The 21,224-nt window shown below is 42.3% G+C and overlaps 1 protein-coding gene across 1 annotated transcript in view; it reads right to left on the bottom strand.

The window, feature by feature from the left end:
* Positions 1–1,756: 1,756 nt before the first annotated feature.
* COA5 (cytochrome c oxidase assembly factor 5) overlaps positions 1,757–21,224 on the bottom strand; it is a 43,193-nt gene continuing 23,725 nt past the window's right edge. The window contains exons 2-3 of the mRNA XM_086934218.1: positions 10,567–10,650; positions 1,757–2,198 (exon numbers count right to left, since the gene is read on the bottom strand). Coding sequence (XP_086790344.1) covers positions 2,157–2,198; positions 10,567–10,650 — 126 coding nt within the window. The 3' untranslated portion in view covers positions 1,757–2,156. The remainder of the gene's footprint in view (positions 2,199–10,566; positions 10,651–21,224) is intronic.

The raw sequence follows: 21,224 nt of genomic DNA, 5'->3' as shown, positions 1-21,224 counted from the left end.
CAGAACATTATGTTTCAGTGACATTTTTAGGCAAAAAGACTGATCTGTTGCCCTGGCTATACATTTTACGGTCTTTCCCTGATGCAAATGAGAGAAAATAGCCTCAGACCCTATCATTGAGCAAGCCACCCAAAACACTTATTCATGTCAGAGGGAAGTTTGTGCTCCTATGCCTGGAAATTACACGTTTGTGAGGAGCAACACTTGCGACCCAGAAGGTCAGTTCAGAGCCAAACGCAGGACAGATTCAGAGGGATGTAGATGAGAGGCATCAGTGCCCTAATAAAAATGTAAATCTCTTGGCTGTCTAAAAACACAAGTTTAAACATGATCTTTCTCTCTGTGAAAGTCTGTCAAGCTTTTATCAAAATACTCAAAAAGACAATGTAGCAAATGCCTTGATTCAGAACCATCCCAACCGTAATTGTCAAAAAAGATGTTATTACATTTACATCAGGCATTGTGAGCCTCAGGGAAAACGTGAGGGCACTGTCCTCAACTCAGAGTAAATTTGAATCTGGAATCAACCAGGAAAAGTTATTTACTGTTGGGTATCCATTATATAAATACCAAGCAGAGAGAAAAGGTTACCACTGATTAAGTGGTTGAGGGGAGACGCAGAAAGAATTCCCTACTGAAGCTTGTGTGCCATCAGGTCTTGGGCAGCAATATCTTCAAATTGCACTGATAAAGAAAAATGCATATAAGGTCTTCTGATAATTATATTCGTCCGTGGCAGACTGAGCAAGGTCTATATATGGTTATCATGTTTGAAGTGGCACAAAGAGGCCAAGTTCCTTATCCACATTTTGTGGTTTTGTAAAGTTGAATCTGCTGGGTGGTGTGGATGATCAGGAAATAAAAACATGGCACTCGCCTAGCACTACATAAATTACACATTCACTGGACACAGTAAGACTTGAGATCTCCCAACTCTGGAAATCTCTATACACCCAGTATTTGAGCATCTAGCAGAAGCATCAAACAGGCGGTATTTAATGCAACAAAGAGACCGTGGGGTGAGGGATTTGAGGGGGGGAAGCAGCACACGAGAGAAAAGAAAATATAGTTCTCTGAATGTAAGCAGTGGAAGGCTACAAGTCATCCACTCAAAATGATAGCAAAGAAGCTATTCTCCAGTAAATTGGTTGACAAGTACCACAGACAGTAGTATTTGCGTTGCCCACAGAAAGTCTTCGGCAACAGACAGCTAAAAGATGTCTCTGTGCAAGACCTAAAAATGAAATCACATTGAATGCAGGGACGACCTACCCCACAGACGAGGGCAAGAGTAAAGCTTATACTGAGGGTAGCTGTAAAATAATTGCCCACAGCAGGGATGGAAAGATTAGAAAATTGCAGACACATCACACTATGTATCCATATGAAGACAGGAATAGATGTCCTGAAATGGAATGCATGCAAAGATGTATAAATGGAAAAGAAGATTAAATCGTGGGAGAGGGAGTGAGATAAAGGTCAAGAGAAGTACAGCTTTGGCATGATGATGGACAAAAGACGGGAAGGAACAGCAGAGGTCTTTGAAAACTGAATGCAGGTTAGTGAGGCACACCTCTGGGAAGCCAGAGTTCCAAATACTTGGAAAGCATTGAGGGAAGGATTGGGTCAGAGTTCGCCCGGTTCTAAACCCTGGAGTCTTTCAACACAGGAAGACAATGCACCTTATACAGGACTTTACCACCTTGGTGTTCGTTATCGGCATGCACAATAAAACGCGCTTTAACATGAACAGATGGAAACTTGATCATAATGTTTTTTATTACAAAACAGTCCATAGTAAATTTCAGACTATGACTGAATCCATTAGTCAGTGCACTATATGCTGTCTTCATTATAACCTAACATTTATTCTTTACATCTTAGTTTCCACATATACTCAAGGTTCCAAACTGTGGATCGGCTTTGAGAGGACTACTGTGTTTAAGCTCTATATGCACTTCACGTTTGATTGACATCATGTCCATCGGTATGAGGATAAGACTCTGCCTGGTCCTGCAACAATTACTTTTCAAACAGGAGATGTACCGACTTGACAAAGGCCACGAGTATTCTTCCATTTCCAGGAATGTCTTTGTGCATCGGTTGAAACAAACAGGTGGGTTGGTCTATCACACTCCGCATTTTTCACAAATGCGTCAGTATCCTTTTCTTCCTCGAAATCTTGCTCTGTTATCCAACTGTAAAATTAAGCACAGCTGATTTAGCTTTGTGTTGTATAACTGTGGAAACATCTTAATAAGTAGAAATAGATATAAAATATGCTTAAAACAATACAAATGTAATTTTTTTCACAATTTAAGGCCTCTGCGTGTATTGTGCTTTTTATCGTGGCTCATCACAGTCTTACATTTACTGGTTATTATAGAAGAAGAAAAACATTTATATTTCAGGAAATTCACCAAAATAATGTAAACTATCAGAGTTCCTTTAGATCAGTTGGAGTCGATTAGAGCTAAATGAGGGGTTTATGGCTTGTAAAGCATGAATGGTTACCCAAAAAGTGTGCTTGTGTAACATCATGTCTGTAGGGGCAGGTCTGATAAGCTCTGCTGACAACAAAACAGACAGGTCTTCATGCAATCGATTGTAAACCATCAAACTTATGGGGGTTGCAAAAGAAACAGGTCTTCAGATCTTAAGGAATCTGCTTTTTTTATTGTATATCAATCCAACCATCTGGCAGTAAAAAATTATAAATGAATGACTACCCTCAAAAGAGAGACATAATGTGGGCTATTAAATATCGTATTTATTACAAACAGATTACGGAGAAATGCATTTCCTGAATTGTGGTTCAGTAATAGTTGTCTGTTTGAATAGAAAGTTTGATTGTTTTGCCATTGTGTATTTTCTAAACAACTGTGTATTTATCTAATTGTTTTAAAAAGTACTAACTTGTGATGGGAGTCACTATATAGAACCACTGTATGATGAGCGTAGATCTTGCCTAACCCCTCTTTTTCCCCAGCCAAGAGTATCCATGGCCATCGGGTAAGAGGTCACCCGGCCACTCTTCAGGGGCTCTGTCCCAGTAGGATGGGGAGTAGTACCAATTTTTTTTTTTAGCAAGAATAGAATTTAATCAGACTTGGGTTTTTTCTTGAATAGTAGCAGGCTAGCAGCAAGGTTTCTGACGTCAGGGGTAAGTGAGTTCTATACTTGATGGCACAGAACCGATATAGAGTCCTGCTCAAAGAGATCTGCGAGTAGCATATTGTAAATTTCACAGCAAGAGATTTAATTATCTGATTATATAAACAATTCTGAAAATGCTCAATTAATTATTTTTATTTTATAAAGTGTTCAAAAGGATGGATAAGTGTGCAGAGCTACTCTACCTTAAGTTACTGCTTCAATATTACTTGCAGTTATTTAGAATAACATTAGGAGAACATTGGTCAAGTAAATATGATTGAAGGTTTCCCTTCTGCTTCAACAGAAAGAGCAGGATTTATTACAAATATGCGGTCTGACATAGGGTTGCCTCCTTCATGAAAGCCGGACCTGAACACAACAAAGGACGCTGGAGTTTTTCCACCAAAATAGGATTAATCCATATCTGAGCAAAAATGAGTAAAAGTGTTAACACAAACCACACCAGCAGGGCCGGACTGCCCGTAGCGGGAATCAGGCGTTTCCCCGGTTTGCCACCAGGGTGGGGGCCGTTTTTGTTACCGGGAAGCAGCAATATCGACCCCCTGTAACAAAATCGTCAGAAACCAGCCCAGGCAAACAGCTTAGCCGCCCGCACCCCCAAGGGTGGGCCGGCCGAGCAGTTTGCCATGGCTGGTTTCGGTTCCCAGTTCGGCACTGCTCACCAGGGGCCGTATTACGTATTGGCACTATTTGCGCCTGGCGCACCTTTCAAAAGATGCGCCGGGCGCAAACAATGCCAATACGCCCCATTATGGTGAATGCACTGCTCTGAGGGCAGCCGCAAACTCGCACTGCACTGGGGGCAGTGCATTCAGGTGAAAACAAGGAGCAGCTTTTCACGGAGCAGCCTGCAAGGGGATGTCTGCGGAGGTCCATGGGACCCCAATTACCCCCTGCAGAAGGCTGCTGTCAGGAGGCGCACTGACAGTGCGCCACCTTTTAAATGTCTGTAATATGGCGCAGGGTCAAAGAAATGTCCTCATTTGCATAGGGAACGCAGACTTCCAAACAGGATTCCGTCCAGGAAGAGGCACTGAATCTGCCCTCCTTGCCATCTGGGATGACCTAAAGAATACAGTTGACCGCAACGGGGTTGCTGCGCTACTCCACTTGGACCTCTCAACTACCTTTGACACGGTTGACCATGACACTCTGAAACAAAGACTCTATGAAGCCGGCATAGAGGGAACTGCTTTAGACTCGATAGCGTCCTACCTTCGAAACAGAACTAATATCATCCATACCCCACCTTTCTCGTCCAAACCATACTCCACAAAAGCAGGGGTCCCTCAAGGTTCTATCATCTCACCCATGCTTTTCAACATCTACATGAAGTCATTACCAGTACTGATCAATACATTTCACCTCACGTGCTATAACTATGCAGATGACACGCAAATACTCCTTCAACTGGAATGCCCCGAAGACATTGGAAAATCACCAATTTTCAGCTGTCTCAGAGCCGTAGATCAGTGGATGACCTGGAGCCATCTCAAATTGAATTTTTCAAAAACTGAAATACTCACGTGTGGCGATTAGAAACATTACATCCCGCATGCCGCAAGGCCTGATGAACTGGGATCCCTGCCTAAAGTATCGAAGGAAGTAAGAAACCTCAGAATGACCATGGACTCCAAGCTGTCGATGAATGCCCAAGTGGATAAACTAGCAAGATCAAGCGTTGCTATTATAAAAACACTGCGACAAATTTACCCTCATTCGGGATTTCCACACAAGGTCCAAGCTACCATCTCCCTTGTTCTGTCCAAACTCGATTACGCCAATAGCCTCTACCACGGATCACCTTTAACAACTATGAAAAGACTACAACGGATTCAGAACTCAGCTGCCAGACTACTCTTGCATATCAAACCGCAAGACCACATCTCCCCTGCATTGAAAGCCCTGCATTAGTTACCGGTTGTCAGAAAATCCACGTTCAAGCTGCTTTGTATCATCCACAAAGCAAAACATGAATGGGACCGCTCTTCGTCAGGAATTAAATCACCAAACGCGTTCAACAAAGGAATCTTCGCTCTAAAGGAGCATCTCGCCTCAAAATCCCACCGTGCAGGAGGGGAACCATGGGTGGCACATCCTTCTCTGTTCAGACGGCCAAACTATGGAACTCTTTACCCCCCCCAGCATGGGGTCCATCGACAATCGCCTTGTCTTCGGAAAACTACTCAGGATTTGGCTCTTCCCCACATAAGCAAACAGAAATTTACAGCATATCCCTCTGTATACAAGCATTTGTTTTCACTATAGATATGTACCTATCTTTGTGCATTACTTGGTATAAACATGTAAAATAATTATGTTGTTGAGAGAAAAAATTATAATAATAAATACATAAAAATCATCTTTGGTCTACATGTACATACTTCCATTGTGCATCTATGTACCGTCCATGTACTTGGATCTGTGTGTCTGTCACTTTTCTCCTGAAAAAGCATATCCAATGCACTACCCTATTTCTCATCCTGTGCCTCTATCAATATCTTTATTCTACATATACTTACCTCCTTTATGTATCTTTATACTTTCAATGTAATTATGGATCTATACATTTCTCACTTTCTTCTAATTTAGCATTTCCAATGCACTACCCTATTTCTCAGCCTATACTTCGCTCAATATATCTTCTAGCCCATCCTTCTGACTCATCTCAAACTTCTTCTACTACTCCTTCCAATGCACTACCCTTTCTCTCATCCTCTACATTTATCAATATATCCTCTACATCCACTCTCTCATTTATCCTAAACCCCATACCACTACTATGATAGCCAAAATAACCCTTTCTAGACTCTCCTACTCTACCCCTCCTTGCATCATCTGACACCTATTTCTAAACTCTTTCCTTAGAGTCCTACCCTCCAAAACTCCTTTTTACTCATTCAAAAGCCTCCTCCTATTGCTAAGACATAAAAAAAATATTTCACTCTTTTATCCTTCCACTATCCTTTTTAATCAAAATTAACAGACTAACATGTTCACTCCTCAAATTCCATATTAAACTATACTAATATACTACCCAAATAACTGAATAACATATCCACTACTTAAATTACTTCATTTTTTTTATTTTTTACTATACTCATCTTCAACAGTAATCCTTTATGGGATCCGGAGTGGCGTGCTACTCGCCAGAAAAGCGATTCAACACCCATCAGGGGTAACAAGTGCTGTATGAATGCAAATCTTTCTTCCCCTTTTATCCCTCCGCTATCCTTCTCACTCCAAGTAACTGACTAATATCCACCACTGAAATTACTTCCTATTTCACCATATTAATTCACCACTAATCCTTTGTAGGGTTCCTGAATAGCGTGCGTCAACAATCGCTATATAAATACAAACATTTGTCCTCTATCCTTCTGCTATAATTCCAAATCCAAATAACTGACTAACCTATCCAACACTTAAAATGTACTTGCATGTTTCACTATACTAATTCAACACTAATCCTCTATGGGTCCTGGAGTAGCGCGCTACTTGCCGAAAAAGCGCTTCGACGCCTCGTCAGGGGTAGTAAGCGCTATATACATGCAATTACAATACAATACAATGTCATAAGAGATATAATATGTGAGGTCCTAAGTACAGCATCACAGCAGTGACGGACACTAAGATTACCATAAAACACTTCCTATGCACACAGCGAGGCTCAGAACCCAGGTTTAGCGTGGCTGAAGACTTAGCCATCTTGAAATGCCCTGACATGTGGCATTTTGGGCCGGTTTGCAGTAAGGCAAACGGGAACTACTGAAAAAGTGGGTAGGTGGGCCCTGTGAACTTTCACTCCTTGGTTAGTAAGGGGGCAGCAGTCTTCTCTACCCACTAGTTCATGCCAGGCATAAATGTGGCAACCCTGTGCACCCTCTTTAGAACACTTACTGGACCTGCAGAAGACTAGAAGAGGCCTCTACCTGCTGTCTGTAACCTGAGAGGAGCTGGAACTGCTCCCTCTTGTACCCAGGATAAAAACGTGGACTTCAATGTCAATTGGTTGACCTCCTGTGTGGCTACAGGGAGACACCAAGCTGCAAGAGCCTTTTCATGGAAGTACTCATATGACCAGTGGCATCTGGACCTAGATCGTGCTTTTGACCTCTGCCTTACACCGTCAGTCTCCAAGTACCTCCCCTGAGGTCCCAGGGGCTTAGAAGTGTACTGATTGGTTGGTAGGACTTAAAATACTAAGTCAAAAGATAAAATCTTTAACCAGGATGAACTTAGTTGGTGTATCCAACCTGTGCTCCAATTTAAATAAAACATATATTTGGTTCCCCTAATTGTATTTGTGTTATTTTGTTTATTAAAGTTTACTCTTTAATTCTAATTTGGTTTGGGATTTGCACTGCTTGGTGATTTGACTGTATTACTGTTTTGGTGCTGTATAAACACTTTACACATTGCCCTAAGTTCAACCTGTCTGCTCTATGCCATAGCTACAAGGGGGTTGAGTTCAGGTTAACTTAGTGACTTTGAGGGTTCACTGTGACAAGGGTTGTGGCTGTCCTTTGAAGTGGCAAATTGCCCACCCCACATAATAATCAGATTTCTTACAGGATATATGTAAATAGTTTTAAAAAATGATGCAGTATCAAAAGTCCAAGTGTGTGTGTGTGTGTGTGTGTGTGTACAGTAAACATAAATGTACCTATGTATATACGTTCTGATGTTCCATCAGATGTAGTGATTCGTGTTGTAACGGATGCGTGGTAATGATCTGCGGTGTAATGTCCTATATGTTAGTGACATACAACCTGTCATACACGACTAAGAGAAAATCCAGTACCTGCTAGTCGTATCAGGTTTACTCAGCAGTATCGGAGTAAAAAGGATGCTGACCCCTCACAACGAAATGTGGCATGCTTCACTTTTTTGTGTTTCCCTGTGACACCCATAAAACAAGAGGGCGAGTTACAACCCTTCATACCTTGATTGTCTGCACATTTAATGTGTTGTGTAGCCCTTACTGTGTCTATGACACTTTATCAGGACTATCGGATCCCCACTAACCCACTCTCAACTCGGATTACTTAGGATCAAGGGTGTCACTGTAAATGTAGGAATGCAAGTCCAACTGTTTTTAGTAAAACCCCACTGTACTTATCTTTCCTAAATAGGGGGAAGAGGCATTACTCTCACAGGATAGAGCACTTATGACCCTTCCTCCACTTCAAGAAAGCACCAGGTAGATCACACTGGAGGTGCAGAGAAACTACATTGCTAACCTGTCAGAGTCCTCCCACTGTTACCTCATCAGGCTGCAATTCTTGACTCTAGTTGTATCAATACTAGTTCTGTATTCCTATAAGTATTTGTAATGGATTTCCATATAGCAATGCTTGTATAGTAGAAAGTGATGTTAACCTTTATTTCCAACGGGATCAAATGTTTGAGGACTTTAGGAGGTCGGAATTAGAGGGAATACACTGGAATGGATCTGCTCCCTTCTTTTGGATCATACCCAGATGGTTTGTATGGCACACTTCAGGTCATTGGCTGTTGTGGCATTTTGAGGAGTTCTACATGGCTGGGCCAGACTTTCTTTAATGTCTGCTCTTGTGGAACTTATTAGGTTACATCACCTTTCATGTATATGTTGCACCAATGACACACAGCTGATTCTTAGACTGGATGGGAGCTGCAGTGTGGCCCATAAAACCTTTAAGTTGGGCTTGGTGTCTGTGACTGACTGGATTCTGGGATAAAACTGATGTGACGATACTAGACCATTGATGCTCAAAAGTAGGGCCCGGGGATGCATACGGCCCTCCTGACCTATACATGCGACCCGCTGGTCAACTGCAGCACTGGGCTGCTGTTGACAAAACTCAGCACTAACAATAGAATATCTTAAATATACAGGCAAATATTTATTTAAATGTTAACTGATGCTGAAGAGAGGATATAACTAGGGAGTCCTGCACTGCTTAACTTTAGAAACACCATCATTTTTAAAGACATCTTGCTGTAAAAGTATACAAATATCACAAATTCTTTTCAAAATTCAAAAATGTATTTAACTAACATGAACCACCGTTTCACCATATTACATCAGTTTATATCACTGCATTGAAAAGTATTAATTTAAAAGTGATCGTTTTAAAAAATGAAGGAATTTAGAAACCTTAACCACTCCAAGCCTCCCCCCCCTGGCGGCAACAATTCCAAAATTGAACTAAAGAGGCAAGTCAGTTGTTATGTGCACACTTTGGGTGCCCTGGTTTCCTTTTATACATTAACATTATAGTTTATTAAATCAAACAAAGGAGAAGGTTTTGTTCAGCGCACATCCTGAAGTCCTGTCTTTTTAGATCCTCTTATATGTGATAAGGCAGAAAAAGGAGGGAAAAGTCAATGAAACATTTGCCTAGGATCACACATTTTGGTAAAATGGGAAAGCCGGGAATAATCACACATTTTCTGGTTTCCCCTTGTTCAGTTCAGGCACTAATTCTTTATGCTTCGCTAAACCTACACCCACCTTACCAGCAATCCCCCTCGTGCACCCCCTTCCCGACTGCCTCCCTTCTGGCATCAATGCGGCCCTCGGCAGAACACAGTCCAAACTTTTTGGCCCCTGGCAAAATATATGGGAGTACACGTGTACTAGAGAGTCCTCCATTAATAATGTCAACACCACATGTCACTGTCCCCATCCTAGTAAGACAATCAGAAACCTGGGTGTGTGTGGTGTTAGATGATGAACTATCCTTCAATGGTCAGGTGGCTGTTGCCTGTTTTTTTAATCTCAAGTCTTAAGAACAATCTAACATTTCCTTCTAGCATACACCCATAACCTCATTCTTCAAGTGGTTGAGTGTGCCTTTATCGATTAGGCCAATGCACTATACTTCAAATTGACCAACTACACCCTCTCGGCTTCAGCTGTCCATCTTCTCATCAAACTGCCTCATCGCACCACCATCTCTGGCTATCTGCAAACTTTGCACTGGCTTCTGGTGCACAAGTGCACATTTTCTGAAGGCCTATGCATGTGCTTTGAAGGTCTCCATGACAACAGAACTCTAGTTATTAAACAACTAGTCGCCAGGTACTCGCCACCAGTGAGAGTGTTCCTCTGGTAACTTCCACCTAAATGTTCGCAGAATCAGGAACTTCCTGGAATACCCTTGCCCTGGAGTCAAGTCGTCTCTCATTTCGAGTTTATCAAGACATCAAGACTTGGCTACTCCAGCTCTAGGCAGTGTCACTCGATGGATGTATCTTTGAGTCGTTTTAACACCAGGACTCCTTAGGGTATTTCCATGCTTCATAAGAACTATAAATAAATACGTTTAAGAGAACCACATTACCATTGAAGTTAATGTTACGTTTTGTTTTGTCCTGTGAAATGAATGTATCATTACTTACGATCGATCTCTTGCATTCGAAAAAGGTCACCTGCAACGCTCTACAGTGTCCTTCCTTTAGGCATTCTTTGGGAGTTTTTCCTTCCTGTCACAGAAAAAAGGTACAGAGTAAGTATCCAAGAATTTTACCATGCACCTCATACCAAGGGAATCAACACATGAACTGAGTTCTCCTGTGCAACTCAGTAGCTAACAACTCGCATATTCTGGTCTCAAAAATCTGGTCACAAAAATCTAACACACTGAGCATTGGTCTCAAAAATCTGGTTGCAATTTGCAACCAGTATTTTTTCAATCTGTAAAGAATTTAACAAACAGACCTATGTACTATTAGGCCAATTTGCTTAATTCCCTTTGGGAGTGGGTCGTAAGCTGAACTACCTCATAAATATTAATGAGGTAAACTGAAAATTGCAAACCAATCCGATTGGTGGTCATCACAGGGACGAAGGGCTACTACGGTAAGCAGACCACCATGTTTTTTAGTTAATGGAGTCCATTTTCCTTAAAGGAAACGATGCCGCGTTTAAGAAAAATGTTGTAGTTTTGTGAAAAGTGTGTTTAAGGATTGGCAGTGGTCCCCTGAACAACGGCCTACTCCTCTCTACAAATGTATTTTTTACATACACAAAGGGGAAGGGGGCCGGATGGCCCCCTTCCCTTCAGCAATTGCATCACCACCCCAAGTTGGGTAACTTTTCAATGTTTTGCAACTGGATTTCAGCAGGAAAACATTGATACATCTCATATCGAATAGATATATGGAAGGAACATCTACAACACACCGCTTCCGATTAGTGATTCAATATGAAGTTGCAAAGTCATTTTTATGAGTTGCTAAAAATGGTTTTAAATGCTAGAGGAAAACGTTTTTGTGGTCGCAAGCAGCAATTCAGATTGTTTGTGACAGTGATCACTATTTGGGACAATAAAAATATTTAGTACATGTGTCGTATGTTCTCTTATGGCTTTCCATATGCAGAGCGCCGCCTGGTGTGTAAATCGGGCTCAACATACTAAAATAGAAATTAGAACCAAATATTCTCTAACACAAAAAGGGAAATTGTACAGGACAAGGTGCCAGACATTCAGGTGACTTGATGACGGCATTAATAACAAGCATTGGCAAAGATAAAAGTTCTAGCCTTAGCAAGCCTGCAATTGTCTATTTATTTGGCAAAGATATGCAATAGGCTTTAAAAGAGTAAAGGTAATAAAAGAAAACATTTATACATACTGTCTTCTAAAGGGGTCAAGCGTGTTCACAAAAAAAATAGCAAAAAATTAACCATTGCATGAATAAATAAAAAGAAAGCGAAATTAAAGAAAATATTTGCCTACCAGTGCAGGCATTAAAGTGAACTATTTTTTTAGGCAGATGTGCATATCTGCAAGCGCAAAATGCACTGAAGTAGGTTATCTTTTAAGCAGATGTGACATGTGCAAGAGCAAAATGTCATCACTCACAATGAAGCGAGCCAGTAGCTGAAGTGGGCTGGCCCATTACGCTTTGCTGCAGGCTGTGATGGGCAGAAGCGAAATGTGGATCGCACATGAACAGACCGATGGATGAAGAGTGCTAACCAAAAAAATTCCCTTTATGTATATACCTGTATATGTATGTAAATTGTATAATTTCTCGGAAATTGAGATTTTTTGGGGAAAAGATGAGGCTTGAATAAGAGCCGAAGCTGTCTCTAAGCCAGACCTAAAACTGAGCAGTTGTCAGAGTATGGACTTGAAGCATTAATCAGTTAAATTGACATTTCTAAATTCAGGCTGACCCCATAAATCTTAATTTAAGTAACACTTTAACTGGATCACCGACAGAATATGGGAAACAGAAATATTGTGTGGAATAACATTGTGTCGAAAATATCGAGGACCAAAATATCGCGAAGATTAGTAAATCTATACTTATATATTTGTACTTTTCTTAACGGACATGTACGTACCTTGAAGACATATATATATATATATATATATATATAATACTCGGATAGAGCGCCTGTAAGACCCTCCCCCTCTGCAGGTGACGGAGCCTCCACCAACCCGTATGAGGCTCTGTGTAATTCAAAATGGACTGCGAATAGCAAGAAGGACATTTGCATTTGACAAAGGCAATTGGATGCCGAAACGCGTCATGCAGCCCAACTTGCATTAATAAAAGGTGTGCATCCCGTGCTACCTGTGTGGGCTACTTTCTTCTGGAGAGGGAAGGAACTGGTTGTATGTTAATAGGTGCGGCCATGAGCACCTTGGGTCCCCCTCCAACAAGCAGTTCGGCGTTCAGTGGCAAAGTGTGGTATGGTCTCAAAACGATTGGGAAAACGCCGAACCTCCACACCCGGCAGCACGTATGCGAGGCCAGTTATCTGCTGGATTGTGACTGCACAAGGACACGGGCACTCACTGAAGTTGCTGGTGTCACTGCATGCGGCTGGAGGAACGCGGATGGAGAATGGACATGGGATACAAACACCTCGTCTCCATGGTAACCAGCTGGCACAGAAGAGGATAAGCTGCAGACACCGCCCACTGGGGCTCGTACTGACGTATTTGCCTGCATGCGATTAGGACTCAGATAGAGCGCCTGTAAGACCCTCCCCCTCTGTTAGGTGACGGAGCCTCCACCAACCCGTATGAGGCTATGTGTAATTCAAAATGGACTGCGAATAGCAAGAAGGACATTTGCATTTGACAAAGGCAATTGGATGCCGAAACGTGTCATGCAGCCCAACGTGCATTAATAAAAGGTGTGCATCCCGTGTTACCTGTGTGGACTACTTTCTTCCGGAGAGGGAAGGAACTGGATATAGATATAGAGATATATATATATATATATATTGATGGCAGTTTTTTATCCACATGTTGTAAAATAATACCAGCAGTTAAAAGTATCGATTTCGCCTTGGAGTGCTGATTTCGTAGCATGCGTACCCTTCGGTGCACGAAGCACCTAGGTGACGGGTTGGAGTGATATATATATATATATATATATATATATATATCACTCCAACCCGTCACCAAAGTGCTTCGTGCACCGAAGGGTACGCATACTACGAAATCAGCACTCCAAGGCGAAGTCGATACTTTTAACTGCTGGTATTATTTTACAACATGTGGATAAAAAACTGCCATCAATATATATATATATATATATATGATGAATACAACTTCCACTGTTCTGCCGAACACTCCTGATGGGTGCTTCCTTCGTGCAAGTGGCATGCACGTGGAATAGGATAAACAAGTTTGGAGCACACAAGGGTATTGTAGTCCTTTTGATCCACCCAGCATGACGCGTTTCGTCTAACTGACTTCTTCAGATGCTGTTCGGTGTGTAAGGGAACCAATATTTCATGGTTCATTTTAAAAGCAGATTTTGGGCTCCGCCTGTGTGATCTTCAGCGAAGAGGGACTATCGTAGCACAGTAGTCCCTCAGTGTTTCTTGCCGCCTTCTTGGAGTGCATGCCTCTGTGTTACTCACTGCCATAGTTGTGGTTTGTGGCGATTTAAGTTCTTGTGAGTGCACTTTCATGCTTTGTTGGGAAAAGGCATGTCACTCCTTCCGCGTTGTCGCTGAGAGGTGGATTATGGAGCCATGCTTTTTAGTACCCATACATCTGCCGCTTGGTAATATGCCGAATCTGAAAGTGCTGATATAAGTAAACAACACTCCGCCATGTCGTCATGTCTAACTCTCTGTTAGCAGATACTTCATATGTTTGGCAGCGGCGGTTCAGGCAGAATTTTTCTTAACGATGAATACAACTTCCACTGTTCTGCCGAACACTCCTGATGGGTGCTTCCTTCGTGCAAGTGGCATGCACGTGGAATAGGATAAACAAGTTTGGAGCACACAAGGGTATTGTAGTCCTTTTGATCCACCCAGCATGACGCGTTTCGTCTAACTGACTTCTTCAGATGCTGTTCGGTGTGTAAGGGAACCAAGATTTCATGGTTCATTTTAAAAGCAGATTTTGGGCTCCGCCTGTGTGATCTTCAGCGAAGAGGGACTATCGTAGCACAGTAGTCCCTCAGTGTTTCTTGCCGCCATCTTGGAGTGCATGCCTCTGTGTTACTCACTGCCATAGTTGTGGTTTGTGGCGATTTAAGTTCTTGTGAGTGCACTTTCATGCTTTGTTGGGAAAAGGCATGTCACTCCTTCCGCGTTGTCGCTGAGAGGTGGATTATGGAGCCATGCTTTTTAGTACCCATACATCTGCCGCTTGGTAATATGCCGAATCTGAAAGTGCTGATATAAGTAAACAACACTCCGCCATGTCGTCATGTCGCCACAAACCACAACTATGGCAGTGAGTAACACAGAGGCATGCACTCCAAGATGGCGGCAAGAAACACTGAGGGACTACTGTGCTACGATAGTCCCTCTTCGCTGAAGATCACACAGGCGGAGCCCAAAATCTGCTTTTAAAATGAACCATGAAATCTTGGTTCCCTTACACACCGAACAGCATCTGAAGAAGTCAGTTAGACGAAACGCGTCATGCTGGGTGGATCAAAAGGACTACAATACCCTTGTGTGCTCCAAACTTGTTTATCATATATATATATATATATATATATATATATATATATATATATATATATATATATATATATATATATATATATATATATATATATATATATATATCTCCACCGTTTTGGCTCTTGTTTGCAGACCCCTGGCGCTCTTTTTACCGGTGCCGTACTCCTTAGCAAACCCTTGCTTTTACTTATCCATCACACCTCCTTTGTTAAGGAAATGAGTACGCACTCACAAAGTCCTTTGTTTTCCCAAGATTTTATTCGCAGTGATTTCCAGCATATAAGTAAAAATTTCAATCCGACGCGTTTCGCTACAAACGTGTAGCTTGCTCACGGTTAATGTTAACGTTTGTAGCGAAACGCGTCGGTTTGAAATTTTTACTTATATGCTGGAAATCACTGCGAATAATATTTTGGGAAACAAAGGACTTTGTGAGTGCGTACTCATTTCCTTAACAAAGGAGCAAAGGAGGTGTGATGGATATATATATATATAAATATATATCTAGTCACAGTACATATAGTACATATATACAAAGTTATATATAGTAAAACTTTGCTTACATATAGAAACCTACCTTCACAATATTTGTGTCCACGATATTCTTGACACAATATTTTGGTCCACAATATTTCCGTTTCCGATATTCTATCTAAATATTGCTTTAAATTGATTCTATTACGCGTACTTGCCAATCATCTGAACGTTTGTCACTGTCTCATGTTCCTGCGCCCAATATTTGCAATCTGATAATGATTACCATGATTTCTTGCTCATAATTATGTATTTTGCTGCTAGCTTTTCTATGTACTCTCACATCTTTTTGCCCCATTACTCTTTTCTCTGTGTTATTCTGCGTCACAGCCCTCTCTCGCTGTCCATCTCTACCTATCTACATGGTTTACTCAATCTGGCCCATTTCCTATGGAATTCTCTATACACCCAATGTGAGTCTGCAATGAAAAACTTAAGGTTTGTGGAGAAAATCCAGAAACACTGAACGTTTGTCACTGTCTCATGTTCCTGCGCCCAATATTTGCAATCTGATAATGATTACCATGATTTCTTGCTCATAATTATTTATTTTGCTGCTAGCTTTCCTATGTACTCTCACATCTTTTTGCCCCATTACTCTTTTCTCTGTGTTATTCTGCGTCACAGCCCTCTCTCGCTGTCCATCTCTATCTATCTACATGGTTTACTCAATCTGGCCCATTTCCTATGGAATTCTCTATACACCCAATGTGAGTCTGCAATGAAAAACTTAAGGTTTGTGGAGAAAATCCAGAAACACTGATTGCGTACTAATACCACAGTGGTTGCAAGGGTAAACTCAAAGCGGACCTTTTCTTCTCACACAACATTGATTTGTAGTGGGGAACATTTATTAATGAGCACAATGTGTAATACACTTCAAGTATTTCCTATGACCGTATATCTTATGTCTCCACGCTTTTGTGAAGTTCTGTCTATTTCCATGTCTAACAATGGAACAATTCAGTCCTCAGACGACTATCTGTCTCCCTTCAGTCTTCACTTCCGCTCACTCCTCTAGGATTCAAAATAATGACCATCCCCGCCTCACACTACCTGGCTGCCTATGCACACCGGCAACCTAATCGAACTTCCTAATTCCTTCTCCTAACTTGTCCTTCATCACACAAACTTGCAATAATTCTTTCTGGTATTAATAAGGCCTGGGCAAAATTTTGATTACTCTGGTGTAATTGGTGCAATTTTGGTAATTCTGTGACAACAGTTACACAAAATTACAGAGATTACGCCATTAGGCCACGTAGCGTACTTTCAGGGACAAATTTTAACACAAGAAATACCATTTGGATAATTTTCTTCCTACAAGCAGCAATTCGGGTAGGTTTTTCACCTGAGTGAACTGGTCAAAACTTACAGTGTTTTGAATGTAAGCGAGTAGAAATCAACTTGAAATTTCATTTTCAAGTTGAATTTCAACCCAACTAATCTTTCAGGTAATTTGTTGAGTGCAAGATGCATTTTATGTAATTAAGTGTCATTTTGCTGTAGTTTCTAATAATTACTCTACAGCAAATGACACACGTTTTTGCACACACCTGGTGGTAATCAATCTCAACCAATATTACTCACCCCCAAATGTCTCTGGACACCATATGGGTTACTCATTCCACTCCTACTGCTCCTACCACCCCCTTAACCTTGCCCTCTCCTCTTATACCCCCCACCCCGTTCTTCAGCACACGATGACTGCCTCTCTCCACTCGTATTCACTCCTACTTACCAGTTCTACTTACCAGTTCTATGGGTCTTTCCTCTATGCCACTCAACACCAAGTTGACCTCTCCCTCTTTATTGCACCCTATACCTCCCCTCCAACTACCTTCTCTAAACCAGCTTCTCCTGTCTGGTAGGCTCAGAAATAAGAACTGATGTTGCTATTTGGCCAGAGTTTAGATCGGATTCCAACCTCAGTAGGGATGCTAGCTCTACAAATTATAGCCTGCTCAGTTCATACCCAATGACTGAATCTAGAACAATGGCCTTGACTTGCCCAACAAGTCCCAGAAAAATCTACCACCACACAAATATAATGACTTAACCTTATCCATCTTACAATTAACACTGTCCTCACCCAGACAGCCATTACATCCTCACATACCCCATGGAACCTACCTTGCCAAGAATCCCTAGAGATACTAAAGAACCTCAACAAAACAGAACCCTTCCGTACCTATTAGATGATGGTTTAAATTCCCTACTACAACCTCTATTTCCCGCCTCAACATCATCTACTGGGGACCAGAATCAGACTGCAGCTCCTCCAGTCTATAAAAAAGAACATAGACCTTTCATGAAAACTCGAGCTGACAAAAAAGTAATACGCAGTAACCATGTCCAGATCCAACTAGAACCAGTGACATCGCCTTGCATCACAGTAAAGCAATGGACATCGAACTGTATGCTGCACAACTGTTGGTCAGCAGTTATACATAGACTTGAAATTGGCAACATGATCGACAATTACAGTATTGACAAATTAGTGCTTACAGTGACCTGGTTAAATACAATTCTCATAATATTATGGATCTCCTCTTTCCATCCAACTTCTCCATTATGAGCAGTGATCGCAAAGGCAAGCCTAGAGAAGATATTGCAGTATTCTCCCAAAATTCTATTCAATGCATAAAAAATACTTTCTACTATTTACTCTTGTAGGAAAGTAGGATCTGCTTTCATGGTTACCGCCACCTTTTGCCTGGTGTCAGTTTTTTATTTACCTAGTGTGCTGGGATCTGCCAGGACTCCAGCAACTGTGCTTTCTCTCCATAATTGGCTTGGTAAGTACTTTGGTACTTCCACAATTGGCGACTGGTGTACCCTTATAAGTTCCTAGTATATGTACTGAGGTACCCAGGGCATAGGTACACCAGGGGTACCCCATGGGCTGCAGCATGTATTGTGCCATCCATGGGAGTCCACTTAAACTGTGACTGCAGGCCCGCCATTGCAGCCTGTGTGAGTTGGTACTTACACAAAAGATATACGTTTTCTTGTATCTGAGGTCACTGCACTTAAAACCTATAAATCACCCCTATGGCAAGCACTTCAGTACAAAGGGCAGGGTGCTATTATAAGTGTGAGGGCGCCTACAAACCCCAGAGTCGATTCGCCAGGCTTTGTAAGAGTGGTCAGCCATTTTAAGGTATATAGTGGACATAAGTCCTTACAAGATGTCATGTTTGGTATCACACATGTTGGATTCATACCCCAAAACCGATCCAGTGTTGGAAGTATGATTCCATGTACTGGGGGGCTCCTTAGGGGACCCCCTGTACTCCCGGTACAGGTCTGCCAGGAAACTAGTGCTGTTGCCAACCACAAACATGATTCTGTGCTCCTGCTGCTGAGCTGAGCTAGGAAAGGAAGAACAATAGGTTTCCTGTCACGGGGAGGTGTAACCACCTCCCAGACAGGACTTTGTGTATTGGGCTGGGGTTAGGATGCTTTGCAGTGCCACCAGATTGCTTTGAAGGGCTCATTTGGTGCCCTCCTTGCATACTCTGGAATGAGCCAGTTCAGGAACCCTTGGTTACACTCTGGCGCAAAACTGGACAAAGACAGGGGAGAGTCCTCCCCTCTGTCCTCCCCCTCCTCTACGCGGGAATCCAGAGTTGTTTCAACCCCTTTCTCTAGGGTACTTAATGGCTCCCCTGTGGATGGGAACCAACACTAGCAAAAGCCACCTGCCTATATAGAAGAATTACAATAGGCCCAAAGGAAAGGGTCTCAATATTATACAACAGCTAGGGCTGACATACACATATATACAATAAATTCAAGAATTACATTAATTGGAAAATGTGTTTTTCTTTTATCATTATTTCAAGCATATTTATCAAACTTCACCTAGTACATAAATAAATACATAAAGTATAATCAATAAATATATACAGGTCCCACACGTAACATTCATAGCAATCAATCATACTCACATTCACTCATAATAACATACACATTCATTCAACAGTAACATTCCTAGAAAATCAAAAATCAATGCGGGTGGTAAGACTGCCACAAGATGTTAGAATTGAAAGTTCTTGCTTGTCCTCCCAATGGTAAGTGGAGACAAAGTCCAAAAACACAAGAAGAATTAAACGCCAACGCGCGTTTCGGTGTGTAGCCCAGGACAGGGCAACACCTTCATCAGGGCAGAGCAGGATACGCATTGTGGGACACACAGGCACGCCTGGGAAATAGTGATATTCGCTCGCTTAGATCCTTTTCACAATGGCATAGAGGTAACCAAGCAGTTCAATAGAACAATATTGATTGCCCGCGACGCTACATAAGAATAAATATTCAGCTGATTCCGGGGTGGTTTAAACTGCAAGGAGCACCAAAGGGAATATCTTTTTTGTAGAACTTTTCAAGGGAGTGGATACATGGGTTCATCACTGAGAGCTACAGCAAGTCAGATAAATGTTAGAGATCCGGCGGTCAGCGAAGCGGGAAACCCTCCAACCGTCCTGTGGGTGGGTCCTTAGATTCGTGATGGAACAAGACTCACTTCTGAAACAAAGACACTCTTCGACCGTCTAGACACTTGGACTTCGACTGGAACCGAGACTGCATCAACCAAGACTCCTGCTTTTCCTGGTCTCGCTGTTCTTCAAGTCTTCTGGGTTGTCTGTATCTGTGCTTCATCCAGGTTCTCCAGAAGGCCTGTGGGCATCAAGGACATCCAAAGTAATCTCCCTTTGAGTGAAAAAGACACTACCCTGCATTTACAGGCATCGCAACGAAGCTGACCGATCTACAGCTCCTGACGTCACATGGACAACCCAAGGCTCAGCAGCACAGGTGATGGTTCTGCAGCTCCCTAGAGGTTTGACCTGTTGTCACAGCAATTTTGAGGACAGTATCCCTTGTTGGAGCCGCTTGGAACAAACCCCTGTGCGTGCGTTGACTGGCCGTTGACAAGGCTGGTTGCTTCTGCACTCCAGAGATCTTCGGGCTATGAGAAGCTCCAGCCTCCAGCACCTCGTCTTCCCAAGATCAGTGTCAGTGTCATCACTGCATCCTTTGCACTGTGGGCCTTTATCTTTGGTGAGCTGTCTGAAGTCCTCTTGCGACTCCTGTACTTTCGGCCTGTCGGTCCTGAAGGTCTTCTCTTGCTTCAGTGAGCTCCCTTTGCTTGCTCAGGGCTTACTCTGACTCTCCTGCACTTGGTGAGTCCCTTGGAACTTGCTGGTCCAAATGAAAGCCTCTCTTCGCTTTCCACTGCAGTTGCGGATACCAAGGCTAGTTCGTGCTCCCGCCGGACACCTACCATCTAGACACTGACATCCAACGTGGGACAGCCCATTCACGGCACCTGGTCTTCCTCAGCGTCGCCTGGTTCTCACAGCTGCAGCGACTAGGTCACTGGCATCTCTTCTGAACCTCCCGACATTGGTTGGCATTGTGCTCCTTGCCTCCTGGTCACCTGGGAGTGGCATAGACTCTGTCCCCTCTGCTTGCAGGTTCCTCACTTCCAGAATCCATCCTCGGATTCCACCAGACTCCTTCACAGTCTTTTCCAGAGGCAGCTTCGTCGAAGTCTCCCACT

This window comes from Lissotriton vulgaris, chromosome 8 (assembly GCF_964263255.1).
Source record: "Lissotriton vulgaris chromosome 8, aLisVul1.2, whole genome shotgun sequence".
Classification (NCBI taxonomy): domain Eukaryota; kingdom Metazoa; phylum Chordata; class Amphibia; order Caudata; family Salamandridae; genus Lissotriton; species Lissotriton vulgaris.
The sequence above is the reverse complement of the archived record's forward strand: the minus strand, read 5'-3'. Positions and strand labels throughout refer to the sequence as shown.